This window comes from Fringilla coelebs (genome assembly GCF_963513975.1).
Source record: "Fringilla coelebs genome assembly, chromosome: Z".
NCBI classification, from domain to species: domain Eukaryota; kingdom Metazoa; phylum Chordata; class Aves; order Passeriformes; family Fringillidae; genus Fringilla; species Fringilla coelebs.
The window spans coordinates 48,339,665-48,366,642 of NC_140031.1; the positions used below are offsets into that span (position 1 = coordinate 48,339,665).

The following is a 26,978-nucleotide window of genomic DNA, read 5'->3' on the forward strand; positions in this document are numbered from 1 at the left end:
TGAAAGAGACTGAGTGAATTTAGTCAGAAGTAAGCCAGAAAAATCAAGTTTAGCTAACATAAAAGAATAAATTATTCAACTGGCTACCTAATATTTTAGGAGAAATCACAATAAATTCCCTTGAAATTCTGTGAAATATCTTTATTGTACACAGGCAACAAACTGAGGGACAGAAATAACAGATACATTGAGACAAAAATAAACCTCACATTCAGTAATACTTGCTCTATTGTCTCCAATGAATTTGATGGGGACTGTCTGAAGAACAACCTCTACACAGGATGGCCCATAAATTAAGATGCATTAACTATGCTCAACAGCACCTTGGTGATGTGGTAGGAGAAGAAATGACAGAGAACCCAATCCAGCTGCTTTTCTGCTAGGCCTGCAGACAGTGCCAGAAGCTGCTGCTGATTCATTCCACTCAGCTAAACACCTGTACCAAGCCTGAGTTTGTGAACTCAGTGATCACTGTGGATGTAGGTAGACACCTTAAGAAACTGGGAGCTAGGATTTTTTGCCTTGTTACAGTTACCAAAAAATTTGATAACAAAACACTCCAAACGAAACCAGCCATCCTTATCCACCTTTATTCATTTTTGGGGACGTCGATAATCCTTTAACATCCCAGTTTAATGTTTGGCATTTGAAGCAGTATATTTAGTAGACACTCTCATAATTCCATTAAAAGTGAATGATGACTTTTTATTTTGACACAGATGTCTTAATTATTGTTTTTAAAAACATTAATACAACTCATCCATTCATGCAAATTATCAGCTGGAGAAAATTATCACAACTTCAGCATTTTCAACAGAATAGTGTTGATTAGTACAAGTTGAAAATCCAGACAATTATTTTTACTGCTGCATGGTATGGCAGCTAAAGCCTATATACATTGAGGAATGAAGAGACAGTAATATTCACCCTTATGAGCTCACAGAGGTTTCAAAGATGTTATAAGGGATCACTAGTATTCTTAGTTTTTCCTCATGTCACTGTTCAATTTTGGACTACCTGTTATTTAGTAAAAGGGGGAGGCAAGGTGAAAGTCAAGGGACAATGAGAGAGCACAGTTCTTTAGCATTGTCACCAAGTCTCCTTAGGAGGAATATCATGGTTCAGTTCCAGAGTCAGTAGCTACTTTATCCAGGTAGTTTCCGACCTGGAAAATAGACCCAAGATTTGAGTATGCAATCCGGATGTTCAGTCTTGCTCTCTGGGGTTAAAGGATCATGCATGACCTATTTCTGAATCAGTGAATCTTTAAAAATATTACAAATGAGAACCATCAGTGGTCAGTATATAGCTTGCTCAGTAAGGTATGTCTTTGTGTACTTATGGATTTGACCCTCCAAGAGCATAATGCAGAGGAACACTCTCTGCACTGTATGGATTATGCTGAGAGATACAAACAAAGGCAGCAGAAAATAGGAACTTTTAATTTCTGCAGAAGTTAAATGTGGAAAGCAAATGTCCCCACATAGCTTAAGGATTATGCAGCCAAAAAGAAGCTTTTAGAGTCATAATTTTGTAGTTCACCACCTGTCATAGGTGCAAAACTGAATTTATAATGACTTGATGGAGAATAATCTAGGTTTTTATGGCATCAGAAAAATATAGGTGAACTTGCACCAGCACAAACTTACCTTCAAAATCAGTAACATTACAGTGAAATCAGTAATTTCTTTTAACATATTTAACCCTTTTGGAGACAATGTGAGCTGTGTAAACCCACCAAAGAGCTTTGTATGTCCAGAATAACCACTGAGTAATTTTGCAGACACACCCTCAGTGAGAAAAACATCAAAGAAACCAACTTAATCTCATTAGAAAGCCTGAACTGCATGCATGACCTTTGGAGATTCAGGGGTCTAAGATGCACCAAGGAAAACACAGGTTGGATATTAGGAAAAGGTTTGACATGCAAAGAGTGATAAAATACTGTAATGGTGCACCCATGGAGCCGGTGGAGTCACCATCCCTGGATGTGTTTAAAAAAAAGACTGGATGTGGCACTCGATGCCATGGTTTAGTTGAGGTGTTAGGGCATGGGTTGGACACCATGATCCTGAAGGTCTCTTCCAATCTAGTGATTCTGTATGTGTGATTCTTTGTGTTTAGAGAGCTTGACCATAAAAGCTGAGCCTAGTGAAAAGCCATATTTCTAAGGGCTAGAGCTATAGAGGAGGAATAATCCATGTACAGGGAGGAAAGCTGACATCTGGAGATTGAAGAGAAAACAGTAACTGAAAGTGGAGAAGAATGCAGAAACATCAGATGAAAGAACAAGACTAGTAAAAGAGAAGTCGAAGTAGAAGTAAACTGGAACTTTGGAACAGACAGCTGGAATGCTTTATCAGAGGTTGGCAAGAAAACATTTTGGCTCTAATTTATCCTTTTCACCTTGTTCCTACAGAGTGATGGTTGAGAAGGAGTCCTCAGACACATAAGCTAATGATTTAACTTCAGCAGAAACAGCAATATTCTCAGCAGAATCACAGAAGAGAGTGAAAATGGGGAACAAAGACCTCCTGCCTGACTTCACACTATACCTTTCAAATGTACACTCCAGAAACTTGTAACATACCTGTTCCTCTTAACTTTTTCTGCTTAGAGTAGGTATCACAAAACCATCATGAGATGGTGAGAAGCCTCCTAATGACACTTACTCATTGTTGCCAGAATGACTGTCTTGAATTTGAACTTCTGAAAAACATTAAGTGAATATTTCTTATAGACAGTAGACTCATAGAATTATCTCCCAATCTCCCTGTTTGCTCTTTGTATTTTACTAAGCAGGTGAATATAATGTTTGTCAGTGCAGCTGCCTTCTGTATGACACTAATTTTGCTTCTTCAACTTGGTAAGTGCTTTGCTGATCTACACACATGAAAAATGGAGCAGAATTTAAACCATGCAGCTATGTGAAGGTCAGCATTAAAATACCTGCATCTGTAAGCAGGGGTCTGACATACACTGCTTTCACACTGCCTATTTATCCTTAGATGGTCAGAGCATCTGTGTCAATCACAGTTTATTCTACAGCTCTCCTACCAAATCCTACTCAGTTTGGAAATTTAAGAGAATCTAAGGCATTATATAGCACTGTGATGAAAAAGCTAAATCACCAATAATGTTTCTAATCTGCATCTACATTGTCCTGTGAGAACACAGCTGGGAAACTTGCTCTGGGCAAAATTGGTGGTGTATAGTATCTTTGCCTTTGGGCCATTCCTGAAAACTCCACTTCCTCAGCATCCCTGAGCCTGCCAAGGAGCAGCCTTCAAAGCGCTTGCCCCAGACAGCTGCTCCATAGACACACCCCAGAGCAATGCCCAGGAACATCTCTGTCTCTCCACAGTCAGACCTTCCTGGCCTGTCTACAGCTGGCTTTTTGCAAAACTGAACTCAGCTTCCAGAGGAGGATCATTCAGACAGACTTGCTAGAGACTGAAACGTGTCACAAGGAGAAAGCTGAAAGCTGGGCAAGGGCAAGAGTAACACTGACTTCATGTGATTATTTCCTCCCTCCAAGATTACTGTAGGCCAAAAAATCAAGTCAGCAGTATCCATTTTCTGATCTTCACAGCACAATTGCTACGAAACACAGACCAGAAGATATCGTACCATGTCTACAAAAAAGATAGCAACAAGTTTTTAGTGGAGTTCTTAACCTCAGAGACAGAAAGATGCTGGATAGCCACAAAAAAGTTATTGACTGTTTAGGGATAGAGATGATACAGAGAATATTTCACTTATAAGACAAGAAGAAAAAGTGACTCCACAACATATTTCAAAGCCTCCCTTCTCTCAGGGTCTCTCAGAGCATATCACAGATATTAACAACAGGCTGAACAAAGAAAAATTCTGTGCATCATTTGTAGCTACAGCACATGATCTGACCCCGCTCCTGATGTTCTTCCCCACCCTGCTATCTCTCCCCTCTTCCCCTCTTCCCCCTTCTTTTCTGAATAAGCAAATAGCCAATTCACAAGACTTTATAGGTTTGACCATTACATCAGCCTGTCCTAGCCTAGTGTTTGTTAAGTTCATTATAATTTGGCCTGCCATCTCAGGAGAAAAAAGATGTCTATCCCTTCCTCCTGTCTGTGCATAAACAGAGGAAAGATGGGATTTGGCATTCCAGACAAGGATTGTCCTATGACCAACACAACCTTTAAAAATATTTCTCTAGTACAACTAGTCTGGTGATGAGCTAGACAATAAACATGTAGGCTGGGAACACTGCAATAACCCTTAAGTCATTAGAAGAGTTAGCATGCAATGTTTTTTTGGCTGGGAATTGTCCTGATGTTTTCACCTCTCCAGTGTTTTTTTCATCCAGACTAAGTGTCTGGAAAAGAAACCACTATTCTTAAACTGAGATACATCTTTCTTTGATGACAATGGGGTTTTTCAGTGTTTACTAATGGGTTCTTTTCAGTATTTACTAACCGGTTTTTTTTTAGCATTAACTGTTGTGGACACAGAGGTACAATTAATTTAACAGTCTTCTTGCAGAAGACTATAGTGGAAGACATTTATTTTGCTATTGTCCATTTTCTGCTACTGTCCATTTCTCACCTTATGGTCTTGGTGGCTTCAGCCTCATTTTTCAGGTGCTGAATATCATAGCACTACACAATGTGCCATGAACATATCCCTTCTCCAATACTTTGAGCAGCTTCAAACAAAACCAACCCAATGCAGCAAAACCAAACCAGACGTTTAAGGAATAGCAGGTTTTTTGTTTACCTTTTCCTTTTTTGACATTGAGAAGAGTTGTAGTGTGTCTTTACCTACAGCCTGAACAAGAAGAAGCAAAGTACTTGATCCTTGTCAATAATAAGCTTTATTGGCTCTTGTTGAGTGTTAAGTGAATACATTATCCTCTCTCCTGATTTAATGTCCTGGTAATTTGGCTTAAAATTCCCCATTCTGCTCTATGAGAAACCCCTTTGGTGCTACTGAGTTTTGCTGACATGCAAGGGGTTATATGAAATCCACATAGGGGGGCCAAGAAGGCAATGGAGGAACCCCCTAATGGATGGACAAGGGCATTAAATGAGACAGCAATGACACAATATGGAGTGGATCATGGGGGTTTGTAGGGAGCACCAGCCTTGGGTAGCATTGTGATGATCTCAGTGGAGATGCTTGGAAAGATCATGAATTAAGTATCCAGCCTGATGGTGCCCCAGAGACCCTCTCTGGCAACTGGAAGGAGTGAAAGACAACAAACCTCAGGAATTCTTTAGGAGAACTAAAACTATTTAGACATGGTTACTTAAAAATGGACACACAGCATCCATTTCATTCTTTCTCTGCTGAATGAAAGAACATTCTTTGCATTTGGAGAGAACTTGGTTAAAAAGCAAGACCTTGGACACAATATAGGAATAAAAAATAATAAAAAATAATAAAACAATCCTCTACAGAAAATCTCTACAGTTACTTTGGCAAATTAAAGGAAACTACAGAATTGCATTCTGGCAACAGAGATCAGAATGCAAATTGTAATAAATTTTACTGCACTGCTGTGGAAAACCTTGCAACACCAGCTCACTCTGTATGATCTTACTGCTTCTTTCTTCAGTAATGTTTCTCCACAGAAAAACTAAATAATAGGTTAGGCCTATCCATTATCAGAATTTGGATGAAAACACTGGTGCAGTGTAATTCTGACACGCAGAATTCTGTATCACCTTTGAAAAACATATGTTAAGGGAGTGTTGAGGAATAGAACTAGAGACACATTTCTAAACAAGAAATGAATGGCTAAATTCTGGCTTACCTGCCCACAAACATGATGTGCAATAATGAAGTATTTACATTTTGATAGTGCAAGATAGCTACATGTTGACAAAAGCGCTCCTTCATTCTCTGCTTCAGATTGTGCAACTAATTTAACTTGGTTAAGATAGCACAACTAACCAGACTTTTATCAAATGACATCACACCAAAACTTGCTTTTGTCACTTCTGTTTTTCCAGCCATAACATAGGACACATAGTTCTAATTTAATTTCGTTTTCATAGATTTTGAGATCCCGCTAACTCCTAAATACAAAAAAAAAAACCAGACTTAAAAAAAATTATTTTAGAATGGCAAGGCAATATGTTAATCCCAAGGCTTCTTTATTATTCTCAGTTTTTGCTTAAGATGTAATTCTTCCAACCAGATCCCAAAATGTTTTTGAAAATGTCAGATACACTTCCTTCTTTGGCGGAAAAGAGCGTTGGCACAGTGTCTTTGAGGGAATCCTAATAATACCGTAGATTAAGATGGGATTTTCTGTTGGTTCATATTCAGTTGTTTTTCTCCTCAACCCAACAGAGAGGGGATAAAATGTATTTTGAAAATGAAGGGAAAAAAAAAAATCAATGCAAACACTAGATTCCCCTGCAAGTTGATGTATACAAGAGAAAACAGAAACAGCTCAATTATTTGTTTAAATATTTTTCTAAGATACCCAGAGTGAAATTACTACAGAAAACCCCAAGGAATGAAGCTGCTGCACAGCGCAGCTCTTGCAGACTTTCCTTTTACTACTGAAGCTGACCAGCCAGAGAAACCAGCTGTATGTCCAGATCTTTAATTGAAATCTGCTGCTGAGGGGAATTGCTCTGTCCTTTCAGCTGGTTCAAATGGGGCTGCCTAGCAACTGCAGAAACAAGTTTCAGCAAGGCGGGATGACACAACCCTGACCGCCTTTGTGGGCACAAGTTTGTTGAAGAGGTGCATTTACTTGTAAGACCTCTTCAGACAAGGAATAAGAAGCAAGAAGCAAGTCAAAATCAGATGAAAAATAAAGTATAAATATGACTACATTAGTAATGTGCATTTTTAAATGCCTGGGTTTGAGCTGACTCAAATCAGCTTTCCATACGTTGTTGACAAACCCATGTTTTATTTATCAAATAAACTCTGACAGAAATGTTAATCTAAGATATGAACCTGCAGGACAACTGCATCAGCCATAAAAGTACCATTAAAACCTCAAGTTAAATCAACTAATGAGAGATTTAATTAATCAAATTTTAACCAAAATTGTATCACTGCATCTGTCTGTAACTCTGAACACCAAAGCAGTACTTCTATGTTGATAGCTGAATGCTACATTACTGCAAACCAAACTTCCCCTACATCTGAATTTTTCATATTCTGCTTCTGAAATAGCCACATTTGTAGAGTGGTAAAATTGAGAGCTGATGTCAATACTCAGGGGGTAAAAGGTCATGCTGGGTAAGATTCATGAGGGCACATGAACATACAATACAACTTCATTCATGATGAAAACATACATGCAAACTACAGGAAAAATTTATGCAAAAACATCATGACAGCCCTAAATCCAGAGGGCCAAAGGTGAAAATTGCTAAATTATGTGCTAAATGAAGGTAAAACCATTCTGAACTCTCAAACACAGAAAAGTTGCTCAAATAAAGGAGTAAGAAATGTCATACTCTAAAGTTTTGAGACTCCTGAGAATGAAATTCTGTAGTGTTCAAAGAATTAGATTCAATATATGCTTCTAACAGTACAACTTAGTAAAAAAATAATATTTTCAGAAGCAAAATTATTTGATGCACTTGTCTTTAATGGTTTTCTACTTGTCATTTAAGAATAATAAAGGCACTGCTCTGCTACAATACACATTTATAACATTTCCTTATTATCTCAACCAGATAATGAAACAGTATCTAAAAATGAAACAATATCATCTCTGAAGTTCATCCCTCCTTTAGCAGAAAGCCCCAGTCAGGAGCATTTCTTTTAAAGATTTACAAAGCAACTACAGTACCAATATTTGTGGTGCAAACTTGCATCTTTGTTCTGCTCTCTCTTGCCCACTCTCTTTTTGAATTTGCTATAAAAGCTAAATTAGGTCTCAGGGGCACTGCACTACTAAACAAAGATCTCTTCTAGCCCATTGTGACAGAAGTAAATGCACTCAGGAGAGAGGAGTTGTACTGAGAGGCTAAACTGTCTTCCCCAAATTCTCTCATTTTTGCATGCAACTCTTTATCCCACTTCACAATATTACTCCCACTGAGTCATAACTTGCCCCTCCTGCTTATAGGCTCATCTCTTTCTCAGATATGTAGTCACATGAATGTACTGAACTGGAGCAAATGTTTTTTTTTTTACTTTGCAGACTTTGCTAAGCTATTTCAACATTTACATGACTCTTTTTATATATGTATTGAAAAATAACTCTTTTCAGAACTGAGACAGCTATTTGAGAGGATGTATCCACAGTTCTGCTCTCCCAGTGCTGTCCTAACTGCTACTATCAGTAAAAACAAAGTTCTAATACCTCCTCAACTTCAGCTTCACTACCACATGATCTTAAATTGCAGACGTGCTGGTAATATACCTCACTGTAAAGGATCACAGCTTGCACTGGGTGGGAAAAGAAAAGCAAAACAAAACCCAAACAAAACCTGAACTGTGTAATCTATTTTCTCCTCAGTTATGAAAACAAACAAATAATTTAAAATTTTAAAATATCAAAGTACTGCAAAAGCAAAAAACCAAGACTGTTGCATTGAGCTGACAAGTCTGTAACACACCCTCATATATGTCACGTGAAATTTGGCATTAAAGATTTTAATAAACACAGACTAGTGGATACCTCTTCTATTGGACACTAAGAAAAGCTTGTTCATGCATATTTAAAAGAATAAAAATAAAAATGAAAAGTAACGTAACTTTTCATCCAACAGAAAAATAAAAACTGCCTCAGAATTACCGATTTGATCCTGGGCTCCACATAATACTAAAGAAAAACTTCATTTTTCAGCTCCATTTTCTATCTGTGAAACCTTAGAAGTTTGTGGTATGTCTATGTTTAAATACTTTTGACAGAAAAGTCCTGGTAAACTAAAAATGTCCTAAGACCACTTACGAGATGTTCATAATAGAACAGAGACTCTTGTGTTTCTGCATTAGTTTGCAAAGCTTATTGTAACACACAAGATTCTCTTTACTTTTTGCAAAATTCTAGTGCTCCTGTCATTCCTGCTGTCCCCTTTTTGTATGCCTGGTTAGTTCTTCAGAGTTTTTCCTAAAATATGTGCATTTTGTAAGAGCAAAGTCAAATTCAGCGTCTAACCACAAGAAGAAAAATGAGATATTTTACATATTTGTTACATAATACTATGCTTTATTCACAAATCTTACTTCAAAAGCAAACCTCTTCTACCAAGTACAGCCATTTAAAATTAATGGTAGACACAGAGACTGTATACAGATTACACATGAAGGTTCAACACCAGGTCAGTAGTGACTGAGCAAAATAAAAATGCCATGGCACTTGGTGGCCTGCATGAAATAAGCTGGTGGTGTCAGTCCAGTCCTCAATGGACTTTGTTCATTAGAAAGGAAAAACAAACCCCATCACAAAGCACTAATTGGCACCCCTGTTGTCACTGTCAGCAGCTAGGCCAAGGTTACAACAGCCTCAGGAAAAGGGTCCTTCAAGGTCACTGTGGAGGCACAATAGGGAAGCAGCACGGGAGACAGCGAGCTCCAGGGCCATGGGCAGTTCAGCTCCCTGACCTCCACTATTCTGCACCAAACCACATCAGCCTGACAAGGACTTTGCACAACAGCCACCCCACCCATGCAAACATCTGCATGGCACAAACCCCCAGGAACAGATCCTGAACCTCTGCAGGGTACAGATCAGTTAAAGAATATAGCATGTGTGAAGGCACTTAAGAGCAAAACATCTAGGAAAGTTCCAGTTGAATTGACTGACAAAATTTCATTGTACAAAAGGCTTCTGCTTGTTTTCCTTAATGCACAAGATGCTGACCATATCTGCAACAGAAAGGGAACTATCATCTGTCACATCAGTAGAAACCATCATGCAGAACAAAGCAAATTAAACAACATAACTCATTATTCTTTCTTGGTTTTCTTGTATATGAATAGTTGCCAAATGCCACTACAGAAAGCACTGATGAGTGTGTGCAGTTGTGGAGTACTCTGGTATGGAGACTCATCTTCAATCTGCCTTTCTAATGACTCTAACAAATGATGTGGAAGAAGGATCATGTTCCAAGCTCACCCGTAACACCTCAATAGCTCAACACCTCTTATTCTATTGACTCTGCCAGCGCGCCTGTTACAGAGGCAGGTCACAAAATTAACAACCACAAAGCACAGAAGAATATGAAATGGACTGAGAAGCAGCCAGTAATCAGAGAGCAGTGGAGATGGGAATTTAAATGAATGCAACACAAGAAATCTAAAAAGGTTAACTGCAATAAAACCCCAAACCAATAAACATACATTGTAACAACTGGTTAGCTCTAGGAGAATAAGTCTTATATACAAACTGGATTGGAACATGGCATTTTATTTTTACTTTTCAATCTTCATTAGAAACTAAAAAAATATGTAGTTATTAAAGTAAAATTTGTATACTTGGATGTGTATATATCTCCTACTGTAAATGTTTTGCTGAACTCACATAATGGAAAAATAACATAATTTAATTTTTAAGAGACTGATCAACACATAAATGTATCAAAATACCACCTACACTCAAAAAATATGGAACATTTATACACACACATCTAAAATCCAAAGCCTTTTCAGTTAACTTCCTGAACAGCATGTAAAATATTAATTGTTTAGTGCTCCTTAAAAAATCAACAGTTCAGGCTCTAGGCACATACAAATAGCCTTAATCCTTAAGTGAAATATAACTCCTAAACAACCCATATTATTCCTGACAGTAAACTAAGAGTTCATCCTTTGTCTTGGTTCCACAGTGAAATGTATAAAAAAATGCTATTTTGGACATTATGAAAAATCACAATATACATTTAATAGCATTTGTTTCCTGGAATTATTTTATACTGCTGCTCATTTGTGCCCAAAAGAGAATGCAGGTTAAGACTGGCTCAAAATCAGATGCATTCCTAAACATTTCAGTAATAGCACAAAGACTCTGAGACATATACCCTCCTCTAGCTCAACTGATCCTGTGAGAGGATGAAATAGATGTTAACGGATGACAGCTTGGCACTTTGCCTGTTTTATGCTTAGGACTTACAGAAAATTCCAAGAGGGATGTGGGAAATCAAGAGATTTCATTTAAATGTACCTCCTACACTTTCAGTGTAGTTTTCTGAAAACTGAGATATTTTTCTTTTTGGTCATGGAGAGTTCTGCAATTGTTGGGTTCTGTAACAAGCTCTGTGTGGCTGCTATAGAAAGAAAAGTTAGTCAAAGGCATATACTTAAAAAGCACCCAGGTCTTGGAGAAATGGAGAGCATTTTAAGAGCATTCTCCATTTCTCTTTTTCTTTTGAGCATAGAGAGCAGATCTGAAGATGTTTTTTCTGTCTTACAAAAAATATTATGCTGCAATCAGATAGGACATTAGTCCTTCATTACCATGTATTTCCAGCATCTCCAAAAGTTAAAATCTAAGTAACAAATCTGTGGGGTTTTTTTTGAAAAACAACAACAAAAACCCAACCAAACCAACCACCCAAACCCCACAAAACAATCAAAAACACCAACCAAACAATCCCCCCAAACAAATAACAACAACAAAAAAACCAACCAAAAAAACCCCAACAGCCCACCTCCCAAAACCCCACACAAACAAAACAAACAAACAAACCCAACAAACAAATTGAAAGATACCAGCATATTCTTTTACCAGACAGGAGAAAGAACAGGTGCTGGCAAGCAAGAAGCAATAGGGAAGCAGAGATTCAACTCTCAAGCACCTCATCTATTTCCAAGGCTACAAGCATAAAAATGTCACAGAGGTGCCTCATGGAGATGTAACCCAGCCAAGATTTAACAAACTGCTTATTTCTTTGTAGCAGCATATCCCAAGCAAAGCAAACTAAATGAAACAAAAGGTTAGAAGGAACAAAATAACTCTGTAACACACAGGGATGCATGATGTGTAGTTTAGGGAACTAATTATGTATTTCCTAACAAGTGAATGATTTTCAGTCTTTCAGTCGCAGGTATCTTTCTTGGTTGAGCTTTTCAACAAAAGTTACTGAAAAAAAATTCAGAAAAAGAAAGAGGAAAAGAGGAACAGAAAAAGTAAGAGAAAGATAGGGGGAAAAAATCTAACCAAACCTAATTTTATTTGATCCAGAGTTGAAAAAGATCAGTTTTGGATGTATTTTGCAAATGACATTTCAATTTCACAAATAAGTAACTTGGCTGAAGTGCAGTGAATGCCAAGCTTGTGCAGACAGCTTACATAACTGTATATGTGATGCCCTGACTTGCAGCATTCCTGAGTAGCGGAGCTCTGGCTATGAATGGAAGTGGATATCTAATGATAGCATTTAGCTGAATACCAAATAGTTTGAAGTCCCATTACAACAAATTTACATGCAGCACCAAGTAACTGAAAGTTGTACAATGAATACATTTATATTGCATATTTGTTCTTTTATTTATTTTTCTTCTCTTTTTCTGTTACTTATACTTCTCTCTTTCTTTCTCATTTCCAACAGCAGGCCCACTGTAGTTAACTCCACCTACAATGAGTGGAAATTGAAAAGTCCAGCACCTCGTAGTACAGGACTGTTCACATCAAATCCCCTTCCATCTCCTCACTCTTCTGTTTCACATTGTTCTTTTCCTTTACATTTCCACTTACTTCTTGAACATAACACTATTTCAAAACAGCACCCTTTCTATTCAGTTTGTTGTTTATAGGAATTCACCATCCTTTTTTTCCTCCCAATTTTCTCTTGCTCGTGATTAAATTCCCTCTTGAAAGCATACATTTCCCTCCATCGGTTTTATGATGCAGCTGGTACAATCCTTTTCTCCACAATTCTGTTGAAACCTGAAAATAGCTCGCTGCAAAAGGTCTTTCTTAGTGTTCTGTTCTCATGGCACTTCCACTGGAGTTCTTAGGAATGCTGATTTAGAACACAACCTGGCCAAATGTATTTTTAAAAATACTGGAATTTTGGCAGCTGCAAATCAATGATATATGAAGAAAGTGACTTTTACATAGACACCTGAATTAGGACAGCACAAGTTTTCTCCCCTCTTATCCGCTGAACTCAAAACTGATTAGTTCTCCCATTTTCTAAAAACCAGTGGGCTGTAAACAACCAATGAGAACATATTGCACCTTGATTTTTACATAAGACGTCCCAGCAAAGTCTATTGGAAATTCTATTTTAAAGACATACAGCTCTGCAGATATAGATTTCACTCAGCTGATATAATTGACTGTAGTATACATTTGGTTGAAATATTATCACATATAAGGTTTCTCAAAAAAAATCTTTCTGTGGTTGTTGCTGCTTCTCTAAATGTTAGAGCAAATTTGCATGCAATACCTTTCTTTCTGTTCTTTTAATAATATGTTAATTATTAATTAAATTATGCCCAAATTATGGAGATTACTAGATACTTTTGAAGTTTTATTTTTAATACTTTAACAGCTGCTACAGCACTGGTAATGCCCTTCTTATCGACCAGTTCTGAATAAGGAGTATATTTTCATAAGCGCGTAGAATTGCTTTACAAATTGTATTGGAACGTGATGTTGTCATTCTTCAAGCCATGGAGTAATCTGTAGTTTAAATTACTCTCAGTGGACATTAATCAACCATATTTTGCCTCCACTGACATCATTGTTTTAACCTTCCTCTTTATTCCAACTACGCATGTGAGAGATTAATATAAACTGAATTTTCAAAAATTGGCTATGGCTACAAGGAAACTAGCACTCAAAATACATAGATTTCTGAATGAGAAAATTCTGTAGAAGTGTTGCTAATTATTTACTTTTCCCAAGTAATATTAATTTTTAGTGCTATTGTCCCAGTATTCTAGTGGGTACATCTAAAAAAAGAAATCTGGGGCAGTACTGCGTACATAGCACCTATGCTATTAATATTTATGAGAGGCTTCCATACATTAAACAAAACAGTTAAGCTGGTTTTTCACATATCACTGGTATTTCACACATCACCTTTCCATTTCTATATGTATTGCTATAGAGAAAATGGTTTGTGCCACGAAAAGGAGAAGTCTGTCTTGCTGACAGGCACTTCCAAGGACAGGACATGTACAGCTTATATAATACACAGATAGAAAACAATAACAGGTTAAATATAACTTCCGGAACAAACTAAATTATTTCTCCTTGGCCACCAGTGGAACTCTTTCCAAAAGTTCAGTGTCTTTTCTTCACACAGATGATATCAATGTATGGTTTTGTGCCTTATTAATACTTGTCTTCTCTAATGCCGTTACTTCTCTGTGCCACTAGACTGTGCTGCATTTGTTTATATTTTTGCTGCCACTGCATTTGAGTATCTGCCCTCAATTCTTGTGCATGGCCTCTCTCCTTTCAGTTTATTCCAGTTACTTTCAGTTCATCCCAATTAACTACCAAATACTGTTCATTGTACAAATATTGTACAAAGTCCCCCAAACAATGTGCACTGAAGTAAGCAATGCTTTTCATAGCCAGCTGATGCTTCATTCTTCCAGACTGACAAATATGAAAAGAAATAACAGAGCACCTGTTTCACTATTTAGCCAGGACCGGAAATGTAATATTTATTTTCATTTTCCATCTTGTTTAGAAAAGCAAAATCAGTGCTGCACTGCTGACATGCACAAATGATCAAGGAAAAATATGCTAGCAGAGAAGCCCTAGGATTTCCAAAATGCAGTTCTGTGGCAGGCTCTCAAATCAAAAAAGCTGACTGGAAGAAATTTACCCTCGCCTAGTAAAACTAGATGTATTTTCCAAGAAGAAAAGAGAAGACAACACACATCAAAGTCTCTAAACAGCACTTTTAATGAAAATATGGTTCTTAATTTTGTTAAACTCAGTTTTATACAGTTCACATATAGTAAAATCCCTCAACTGTCCGTCTCCAAAAGATCCTTATTTCCAATAAATCTTCTGGAAAAATATTTGCTGAACAGTTCTCAGTCTTCTAGCTAAGTGATAGATGCCACAAACTTTGGACTGAGACTATAGCTTCCAAATATCTCTGAAACAAGTGTGCACTTTCAATGTGTAATGCACACTAAATAATGCAACCTTTATGCAGGTGCATAAAGCTTATCACTCTTTACCTCCTGCTGTAGTGGGAATAATAATTTAAGTCTTGCTTATTTATAAGCAGCTTTGGGTTTACTTTTTACATTTGAAGTTTATTTTAGGAGAACCATAATTTCACCTGAGACCAACAAAGTGTAATATGCTACCCACTTGACAGCTCATTATTTTGACAGTAGACCAAACTGCAATTTATTTTTTTTGCCTTCTTTTGATCTGTTTTTCCCCCATGAATGTCTTCATTCAAAAAACAAACAAAACAAAAAACAACACCCCCCCCCTCCCCCCACAAAACAAAGAGAAGAAACAAAAAATAAAAAACACCAACAACTGAAACTTGTAACAAATGGAGTGCTTGTAAAGATGTTTTTCCTCTAAAGGATTGCTTAAGATGGGGGAAAAAAAATAAAAGGTAATGGGAATGCATGCCTTGTTTAGAAGTGTCATTCTGAAGGATAACTTCACCTTTGAATACCATGGATTAATGAAATATGACTCCTAAAAAGAATTATTTTGTTATGGAAAGTGTTTGCTTGTCCAGAAAACCTAAGCGACCCTGGGTAACAAAACCAAGTGAGTTAAATGTGAGATTACTGAGGAGCATCTGTAAATAGACAGACTTTCAAAGACTGACTTTGCAATATCCATCAAAATTGCTCTTAAAATTATATTGCTCTTTAGCCATATTAAAATATTTATTAGCCTATGTAGCATATTCATGTATAAATACAATACAAATATATATTTTTTCCTAATCTTAAAGATCTTTCCAATCCTTGCTTGGTCACTATTTACTAGCAACAACACAGCAATGAGCATAAGCATAACAATTAAACAAAGTAGTTTATTGGTAATTGGCAGAAGAACAATGTTTTTGAATACTTTTTTGTGTCAGCCTCAGCAGAGAAAACATTTATCATATTTACAAACACTTCTTTCCAGCATATATAGCAAACAGCTGTATTCAAACACTGAAGAACAGCAGACAGTGGCAACTGGAAGGTGATTTTACTGAAATTTCAGAACACGAAGACTTTTTCTAATTTGGCATGCTTCTTATGATATTGATTCCCTGTGGCCTTTATAATCATTCATGCTGCTTACAATCTCAAATCATTGGGTTTCCAAGGGACACAGAACAAGCAGTCTTAAAATTCAGCTTGCCTTATTACTGTGAATAGTCCCATAAAACCTAACTGAACTACTCACATATACAAGACCCACGACAACTCTTCATAAATGAGTTTGTCTGTCAAGCAAACATAATTACTTGATGCTTACTCTTTAATAAGTATGTGATTTTAAATGGTCATGATCCAGATAAACATAAATTTACATTTTAAAAAATTATTGCATTTTTGTGCAGCAGTAAAAGTGTAGATCCTCCATTAAAATTGTATACATGCATTTTAATTGGCAATTCATCAAAATAATTCACAATTAACAGCAAAGTAACAACGTTTATGTCAAGCTAAATTAGCGTATATACTTGTAGCAGAGGCAGAAACAGCTGTTATTCTGTTTGCATAAACTTCCATCAGAATGTGTCTGGCAAAGTTAAGCACGAACATTTCTGCTTCATAAAAAATAGTTCCAAGACTGAAAAAATGCAGAGGGCCAAATGTCTCATTAATAGGACCACTCAAGTGAGTAAGCATTGTTCAGTCAAACAAGGACCAGGCCATCACAGCTGTACTGTATTCTCAATCCTGTGCATAAATTGAGGTTTTAATATGCTCATGAAACCAATATCAGAAACAAACAGGGAAATGGCACAATCCAAAAGGCACCTTCTGTCTGCCACCCCCAGTGACACTGTGTGATGTTTTATTCTCCAAGCTGCACTGCAGATTTTGCCAGACTGCATAGAGAATCATAAGAAAAAACAACATTGAACTTTTTTTAAACACAGAGCACCAAGAACAACATTTTGACATCCACAGCTAGTCTATGAAAGTCATTATGGAAAGCCCCAACTGTGCTAAATGTACAAAGCTGTTAAAATTACTGTTTAAAGAAACTGATTTTAAATTCAAATGTATCAGTTTTTTAAAATTTACACTTTGAGTTAAGTTGATGTAACAGGTTTATTACTAAGCTCAACAGCAAGTGATCTAAGATAGCAACTTAGAACTGTAAAAAGATGTACAACCACTAACACACTACTGTTACCTCATAATTGTGTAGCAATGCTCAGACTTTCTTATCTTTTTCAATTATTTCAGTTTTGAAACTGGAACAACTAATATATTTAGCACAATTTACCATAAATGTAACACCAGTGATTTTCCTCATTAAAAGCAAAATTGACAGGGTCGTGGGTTGAAAGGGCAGGGTATGGACTGCAAAACAGCTAGTTAACATAAGCCATTATACTGCTGAACTGGTAAAGCTCATTTCTATTAACCAGATGATTAGTTCAACCAATATTTACTCCTGTGTGCATCTTCAGCTCAAAGCACACATTCTTCAATTTTGCAGTGCAGACCTTAATTTCTGGGAACTCACTGCACCACTTCTGAGGTAGGAATTTCTTGGACAATTTGGGAATCTTTTACCCCTTTGAATTGTTTTCCTGTATCAGGTAACCAGCGTGCACACTACAGCAGACCCTGTGTCCTGAAATTGTTTAATAAAACTCAGTACTGTTGAAGGCATACCTTACCCACATGTTTTTGAGGAAGCAAATGTCAATATGATATACAGCTGTACCTTCCATAGAGCCCTAAAGACTTTCCACAAATTATCACAAGTACATTTTAAACAGGAATTATGACTTCCAGAATTCTTGTGTACTCAGAACATTTTTTTCCTGATAGATTCACTCCTCAAATGCCAAAAATAGTTTTTAACCATAATACACAATTTAAATGACCTGTACTACTGCACCGTCAAATTTAAAAAATCATACCAACCTACTGCTTGCCACTGGATTTGTAAAAGACCAACAGTGGAAGTCAGATATTTTCCATACCACGAAAGAGAAATTATTCTCAGCCAGTGCACATGGTATTTTTGCAGTTTTTAAATTAACTGTCACCAGACTTCCATTTATGAAAAACAAATGTAGCTTAAAAAAATTATATTATGAAAAAATTCTTATAAAATATCTATATGCTAAATATGCTATTAAATCATTTTGTTATCTATTGATGAACTTTCATTATATACTCTCTGTTGATGCCCAACACTGTAGCATATTACAATTAAAGATAAATGGAAGATACAGTATGGAATGTAAATACGATCCAGTGCTGAGGTACAAACGGGCACTTGTGCTTTCCCTTTTACTTTTGTTCATTCCAGAGGGGTGTCACTGTTTATTGACTATATCCAGCTTTTTTTTTTTATTACGTGACACAGTTTATTTCTGACTCACGATTTTCAAAGCATTTACTGACATTAATTAAATTTAACCTGCGAACACCTAACATGAGAAACTTATGCTTTATCACATATCAAGGAGTCCCAATGAAGTCAAATAACATTATTCAATTAAGTAGTTGATAGATGCACTACACTGGGAGGACAAATTGGTTTTACAACGGGGGGGTAAGGTCCTAAGTCCTTTCTTTAAATACTCAATGCAATCAATGTATTTTAGAATATTAATATTACATACTTCAAATAGAGACATATTTACTTTTCCTGGAATAAATTGCAAAATAATTTTCCTTTGAAGTTAATGAGTCTATAAAGATTCCCTGCACCCATCTACTCAATTAAGGAGAACTTCTAAGCAAGCCAGTCTCTTTGTATGTGTTACTTAATAAGCTTGCTTAGAAATACCGCATACAGAATTTGTCTGAGCACTTTTCTAATTTCTTACAAATATTTCAGTCACGCTAATAAAATGGAGTACCTACAGAGTATCATGCAACATGCGTTATTGCTCATCCTGATACCAACAAGAAAAAACTACACAGAAAACTCGCTTAACTTGGCTTCAGGGGTTGTGGTGGACCTTTTCTTTAGAAGGTAACAAAAGAGCTTTTAGTAATATTTTCAACTAAAAGTTTAAATATTACTTTTTTAATAAGTGAAGTACTTGGGTAATAATGTTACTTTCACAACTCAAATAGATACAATTACAAAATTGACTTTTGTATGTGTATGATTAGCCGTTCCCAGAATAAAAGAAGATATTTTGACACTTTTTTTTGCCACAACCTTCCACGTTTGTGTAACAGCTGCATTATACACAGAACTGACTTTCAATATTGTTAAACTTTACAAATCATTTTAATAAGAAATAAACTACAAGGAAAAATGTAAATCTTCTTTTTCAGTTAAATAGCACAATCATTTTAGCGTTTTTTCTGTTCTCTTTTTCTAAAAAGTATACTGAAGTACACATTCTATGTTCTTAAATCCCTCACAGGATGTTGCCAGGAGTGGGACAGATGGAAGGAAGACTGTAATGAAGGCTCACCGTAAATTTCTTTTACACCTATGTTTGGCTTTATAAAATACCGGTATAAAAGTCATCAACTCCAAAAAAATTCCACTTTCCATTCAGAGGGAAATATCTGGACCTACTATATCAACAAATGCTCAGTGCCCTGCATATTGTTCTGCTGTAATTTAGTATGGCAACATATGCTTAATGGGATTGAAATCAAGGTTTGAAGTGCAGAAAATTATTATTTTGGATAGAACATGACCAATGATGGTAACAGCAGCTGAAAATGTTAGCTTGGCTTCCACAGGATGGGACAACTGACAGTCTATGTGACTCTCCAGTGCTTTGGGATTCAGCAGAAATATCCAGGCTAGGTATTTTCAGGCACTTTTTGGCCTCCATCTCCAAAGAGGAGCAGTAGTGAACAACAGCAGCCCCTGTACATCCAACATCCCAGGTACGTTATGCTAACTGCGCCAACTGCAGCTTGGAAGGATCACAGCTCAGCTGGGAAAGTTTGGGGGAACAGCTGACATGTTCAAGACTGAGCATCTCCTCTTTCAAACTAACTGCAAATACAGTTGAAAACAACTGCACGTTTACAAGAAGGCTCACAGCCCTCTAAAAGCACCAGTCCATGGGAGCTCACAATCTCTGAACTCTCATTTATTTGTGACTCTCATTTATTTCCATTATTTGGAAATCCACAGAGACAGATGCTCAATTAACTTGTAATGCTCCTTTTTAATTGAGGTGGTTTGAAGCACTGCTCTTGCCTTGACACACACCTGTTGTAAAACTTTGCTTTACTGATCTCTTCCACATGAGTTTCAAATAAGAATGAAAGTTACCTGTTTGTTTTTCTCCTCCATCCAGCCCAGCCCAGCCCTTTTTTCCCCACCTGTAAATTCCCTATTGAGTAAGCATAAATACAATGCAAATACTAATTTGCATTCTAGGAGCAGAGCTGCACCTCTTCAGAGTGGCTGACATTACAGCTAAAGGGGTGGCAGAGATGGCTAAGGAGCTGGGGCAGATCCCACAGGACATGTAACCAGATGTGCAGCGAGATCTGCCTCCCTCTCCCTGCCCAGCACAGGTAGACCACCCTGGGCCTTGTTTAGAAGGAACGTGTCTGAGGAGAGAGAGGACATTTCACCTCACCTTTGTACAGGCCACCCCAGGGCAGGGGAGGAGAGGCGCAGGAGCCACCGCTTGTGAGGATGAACTGCCCACAGAAAGGGGAGCTGGGGCTCCTGACCAGGGGTCACTGGATGGGCACGTTTTTAAAAACAGCCCCTGAGATAATAACCGGCTTTACTCAAATTGGAGGCGCTCTGGTGCGCAGAAAAACAAAGAAGGAAAAAACCCAAACAATACCAAAATCCACAAAAGCCCATACTCAAACAAATAGAAAACCTCCAACCCAAGCTGCAAAGCTGCAACAGGGGCCACTTTACAGAACTGAGTGTTTTCACTTGTTTCCTGTTGCTTGTAAGAAAAACAAACACTGTTTAGCAAGTTCTTGTTAGATGCCCCACAACCAACACCCTAACAAAGAACACTGGGGGAAAAGATAGTCTTTTTAAGTCTATCTGTGCAAATGTCATAGCTACAATTATTTTAAAGCCAATTACACACGTGTGATTTGTTAGCGCTGTTAACACATGCTGTTACAGGAGATGACATCAAACAAGCAGAAATTCTAGCTAGAAGTTCTTTACAGTACGTGTGTCTGTGTGTCCCATCCTTAAACGGAAGATCAAGAAATCTGCATGCAGTGCCGCTGTCAACCCCGAGCGAGTCCCACTCCCTATAAGCCCTTTTCCTCCGTTCCAATACCCTGGTAGAGGCTACTTTTTGTCCCTTTTACCAAGCCATGGGTGAGGCAAACAACCGCTCTGCCACACTGGGTGATAACGGGCAAGGTGGAAGATGGGGGGCGGAGGGGCTGTGTAAAGCCCGCGGACGCCCGAGGCTGGCAGGGGTTGTTCTTGCCCTGGTGCCGGTGTTCGCCTGGCCTGGGGATGGGGCCCAGGGGAGTCTGGTCCTGGGAGTCACGGAAACACCGCATTCCCATGTCCTCCGCAGCCCTACACACCCACTCGGGTGCCCGGCGTGCCAGCACGCAGCCTCTCTCCAGCCCCACCGGACAAGCAGCTCTCCATGGCTGAGGGTGTCCCGGCGGTGATGATATTCTGTTCTCCGGCGGGACCCTCACCGAGTGCGGCTGCAAGCCCTGGAGGAATCTCTCCCGCCCTCCACGATCGGGCTGCGCAGGCAGGACACGCTCGGGGACCCGAAGAGAGCAGCGGGCACCGGGAGGGGGTTCCCGGGCAGCCTTGCCGCCTAGTTAGCAACCCACGGGGAATGGGGGCCTCCAGGCGACGTGCTGGGTGGGGAACGAAGTCAAAATAACTTTTGGGGAGAAAAGGGGAGCCCCTCTCCGTACTGCCAGAGACGCGGCACCAAGCGGCAGCGGATTCCGCCGTACGGGACACCCGCCGGGCCCCGCGGGCAGCTGCAGGTGGGGACCTCAGGCACTGACACTACCTGAGCCTCCCGTCTGCCTGCCGCCACGGGCCGGGGCGGCGCTGGGCTCCCCGGGACAGGTACTCCAGGGGTGTCGCCCCCCATCTGCCGCGGAAGGCTCCTCGGTCTGGGTCGCGGCCCCCGCGGGTGCAGGAACAACACCATCACTAGCCACGCCGGCGGGCGGGCACGATCCATCAACTTTCTCCCCCGGACCCTCTCCGCTAGTACGAAACCTCTTCTCCAGCCCGTTCACCAGCAGTTTTCCCAAAAGAGAGCCGCGTCCCGGCCCGCTTACCTCGCATGGTGTTGGTTCCCCGCTCCGCGCAGTCATGAAGCTAGGAGCCCAGGAACCGCACCGCACAAATCCCGTCTCAACACCCGCGAAGGTGACGGCGGCCGCAGCTCTGCTCCGCCGGGAAAACCATACCTCCGGGGCGGCTCCGCGGGGCGCGGCTCCGCGGGCTCCCCGCCGCCGGGCGCGCTGCTCCGGGGCGGCCGCCCCGCGACTGCCCGCGGCGGAGCCTCTGCGGGGGGCGCCTGGGCGGCCGAGCGGCGGCGAGGGGCTGAGCAGGGGAGGAGGAGGAAAGGAGTTACGTTAGAAAAAAACAGGAAAAACACGCGGAGGCAGAAGAGAGGGGGGTGCCGCGTGGATGGCAGAGCATGTGCGCTTTCACATGACAACGGCGCCCCTCGGCAGCTCCCCGGTGCGGATTTCCACTGCGCAGCCACAGCAACGCACGGAGCGAAAATGAGACCCAGTGAGAAAGCGGCAAAGAGGCTTATAGCGGGGGGTGGGCGGTGCCGCCGCCGCCGCCCCGCCCGCTGTCAGCGCCGCCGCCAATCGCCGCGGCCCGCCCGGCTCCGCCGCCGCGGGTGGCCCCGGGTGCCGTCGTCGCCGCCCGGCCCGGCCCGGCCCGGTCCGGCCGCGCGGGCTCCGGGGGCTCCGCGCCGCAACTTGTGCTCGCCCTGGGAGCGCCGGCGGGTGCTGCTCGGCAGGCGAGGCTGAGCGTGGTGGTGCAAGGATGGGACCGGCGTCGAGAGCTCTGGAGCTTGTGGAGAAAGGCATCGGGCGCCGAGAATCACCCCGTGTGGCGTTGTTAGTGAGGAGGTGGTGTCTCCGGGGAGAAGGGCGAAGGCACTCGGTCACCACGGTGTGACCATCATGGGAAAACTTCATTTTCCGACGGGAATGGGAAAGTTTGGTGGTGAGTCATTTTGTCATTAAAGAGTGAATCTGGAGGTCGAAAGCGATTTGTTTTCCGGTGTAAGACTAGCAGAAGGTTCTGCAGAAACCGGTGTTTCTGCGGCCACAAGATTTTCACGACTCACAACTCTCCCCCTGATTAACTGATAGACGAACTGATGTTTGTCCCCAAAAAACCAAAAGCCCAAACAAACAACCCTCCCAAACAAACAAAAGAAACAAAAAAGGCAACAAACACCACCCAAACAAGCAAAAAGACTAGGGGATCTTTTCAATTACTGTTTTGTTTTGTTTTGTTTTCCTGTATCATCATGGAACACAATCGGAGCTCAGTAAGACATCTTAAGAACAAGTCCCTATTATCAAGATTTACAGTTCCTAGCTCCAAGCTAAAATGAAAAAAAAAAAAAAAAAGCCTCTGATTTAAATAAAATGTATTTATACAAAGTTACTATATCGACATCATAAGTCAAAACGGGATACATAGTTTGTCCTGTTTAATTAAGCATGGACATGCCAAAATAGATTTCTTTGTTACTACATGAATTATCAGGCCAAGTTCTATTAGGTCTGCTTTGCAAGAGATCATAGGAATGATGTCTTTTGCTGTCTTACGATTTATTGTAGGAAAGATACAAAGTGAAGTGCCCACTGTTAGTGCAAACTGGCAAAGCTTTATTCTTGGGGAGCAAGGTTACAGGGTTTAGAGGAAGCAAGTTCTTGTGGTTAGCCTGTTTCAAGCACCTGTTTGAATTGCAAATGACAAAGACATGAAATAATCAACTCTGCCAGTATTGCAAATGTCTAGATTTACTTGACCATGGTGAATTTTAACTGCATTCACTGTAGTGAAGACAGGGTCAGTTAAAAAAAAAAAGGAAAATTCTTAATTCCTAAGTTATTAGATGGTATTTGCATTCCTCACTATTGTATTTATGCAATTTTTATACTGCATGCAAAGTTTTTAATACTCATGTAGGACCTCATCCAGAAACTTTTACCAATTACTTGGCTTTTATTCTACTTATATCAGCACACCTTTCAGTAACAATTACGTGCTCTCCATCTTTTCACTTCACAAGACGTGGAATTTACAGTGGCATGTTTTCTTTTTAATTGGGATTTTAGCAGATGTGGTTGGTGGCAGTTAGGCTTGCCTCCAGGATTCTCTTCAATGGATTTTCCCACAAACCATCTCTTCAATCTGTTCCTCCTGTTCAAAAGTTTCTGAGGTAATTGCAATAAAACAACTCTTACGCATCACTTTGCAAAGCATGTTAGGAAGACTCATCTCAGAATAAGTATAATTTACCTGTTATTTAATATGGAATTTAGTGAATAGTGCTTATGGCTCTTACAAAAGCAACTAGGAGAGATGGCAGAGATTCCATCTACTTGTATTGGAACCAGAACTTTTTTTTTTTTCCCCTACTGGAGATTCACCTAGCAGCAGGAACAAAAGGCAGGTGGATTTCAAGAGGAGGCATGCACTCTCTTTTCATATTGTCAAGACATCTTTTTCTTGGTTGTGCCAAAATGATTTTTAGATTAAATTTCAAGCCACATCTTAACACCAATCAAAACTTTATTAGGTAAATAACAAGCTATCTACTTGCTGTGCTGTGCATTCAAAATACATTACACTGTTACAGTGGGTTCTGGGTCATCTTTGTATGGGATTTGTGTGGTGCTTTTGATAATGGAGAAAAAAACCCTCAGTAGTCATTCTTAGCTTGATTTTGATAAAAAGCTTCTTTTTCTCTTTTTCTTTTTCTTTTTCTTTTTCTTTTTCTTTTTCTTTTTCTTTTTCTTTTTCTTTTTCTTTTTTTTCTTTCTCTTTTTTTCTTTCTCTTTTTTTTTTTTTTTTCCTACAAAACCCACATAACTTGGGCCTTGGAATTCATTTACATTTCTCACTACCATATCAAGTGGCAATTTTTATTTATGCATTTTCATAAGCTTCGGTAGACTTTTAGTTTATTCATTTTTCTTGTTCCAATATAGTATATGTACAATGATGTCTGAGATAACTTCCTCATGAGCTAGAGCAAGTTGTTAAATTTAATTTTTAAAAATATTTATGATTAAATATTGTCTACTAAGTACTAGTAATGGTGGTGAAAGAATTAGACATGTTATAAACATGTGTGAACTTCAGTGAGAGCCAGACAAATTACAAATATTGTATTTAAAAATACAAGGCTGCTTGAAATTGGAATATATTGAAGCAGGTAAACAACACACAAGAAAGCCACATGATCTAAAGTCATACAGAAATTTAGAGAATATTTAAAAACTGAACACATGTTTTCAATAATTAAATAAACTGAGTAGTACAATTTAGCCCACTATTCTTCAAAGCTGTTAGTTATCCTAGGTTTCAAAGAGAGCCTTTTCAGGTTTTCTCATTTCAGGTGAGTGATTCAGAGAAGTTTAGAAAGTATCAGGCTAATATAAATACAACTAATTAAATAATTTGTTTTGCTTCAAAATATAAACTAATATTTTATGGCTAAAGAGCTATATCATTACTATAAGATTTTCACTGCAAAATGACAGTGAGGAATTGCTTTTCAGAATATTCAATTTCACTAGCATCTTTCTAAGGCTCTTTGGATCAAAATCTTCTAAGACAGTATTTAAGGCTACATACTTTTATCATTTTAATTATTTGCAATATGTTCATTAGACCTGTAGCAAATGATGCCTAATTTAGTTGCTTCATTAAAAAGTACTGAATGAACAGTCAAAACAAACTGTATCAGGCAGGTCCCATTTCATTCCCCTGGGTATCAATGGCTAATTTCTGTTGGCAGAAGCAAGCCAGATGCACCCCATAGTCAAAATTTATTTCTTACATTCAATAGGAGTAGCATTGGTCACAATTTTCTTCATTTAATTTCTCTACAGCTTCATTGCCAAACATTCCTAACTTCATGTAAGTAATACACATTTTCCAGTTTTTCATTTTATGACTTTTGCACAAAGTTATTGACAAACTCAGGAATATGAGCTTCTCTCATGCACTCTTCACTTTAGATTAACTTTCTGAAATTCTTCCTATCTCATTATGCTGCCTGCAATCTGAAAACATGCACATACAGTATATTGTCTTTGTCTCCTATAAAGACTGATAACTTATGCAATTTTAAACTGTTTCTACAAAATATTATTAAATTCAAAACTCTGCATTTTTTTCCAAACTAGTAAAATTATTTTAAAAACAGCCCTTGAAAATCCTGACACAATCAGGAACGACATTTAGCAATTGAAAAATCTTTATTTATGCCAATTTTGTTTTAGAAACTAAGTATTATGCATGACAGGACAACCAGTAACTTGAAAAAATCAAGTGAAAAACCATGCTTGACATTTTCCTCTGTCTTGTGAAATGAAAAGCAATCCCTAGCCACAAATAAAGAAGCTCAACTCCTGTAAATACTTCATGACATCTATTTCATTCTGTATCTTCTTCCCTGCCTTAATGGCAGAAATTGTATTTTGACTTCCCCTGCTTTACACACAGTGTCAATCACTGATCATTTTATAAAATGTCCCAATTGAACATATCTTGGAATGGAAATGGATACTAACTGAGATACTAGATACCATCACCACCTCACCCCCTGACAAAATGTTCAGCACCTGAAAAAACTGTCTGTTAAGGATATAATTGCTGCATTAAACCTAGAACACCAAAATTTTGAAATTATATTTTGGATTCTAAAACCTAGCCAAGG

The 26,978-nt window shown here is 38.9% G+C and overlaps 1 protein-coding gene across 1 annotated transcript in view; it reads right to left on the minus strand.

The window, feature by feature from the left end:
- The window catches only part of RORB (RAR related orphan receptor B), a gene marked incomplete at both ends in the record, with an annotated part of 127,788 nt that extends 105,423 nt beyond the window's left edge, over positions 1-22,365 (minus strand). The window contains 3 exons of the mRNA XM_084224723.1: positions 12,483-12,536; positions 21,342-21,848; positions 22,053-22,365. Coding sequence (XP_084080849.1) covers positions 12,483-12,536; positions 21,342-21,848; positions 22,053-22,365 — 874 coding nt within the window. The remainder of the gene's footprint in view (positions 1-12,482; positions 12,537-21,341; positions 21,849-22,052) is intronic.
- Between the last annotated feature and the right edge of the window lie 4,613 nt (positions 22,366-26,978).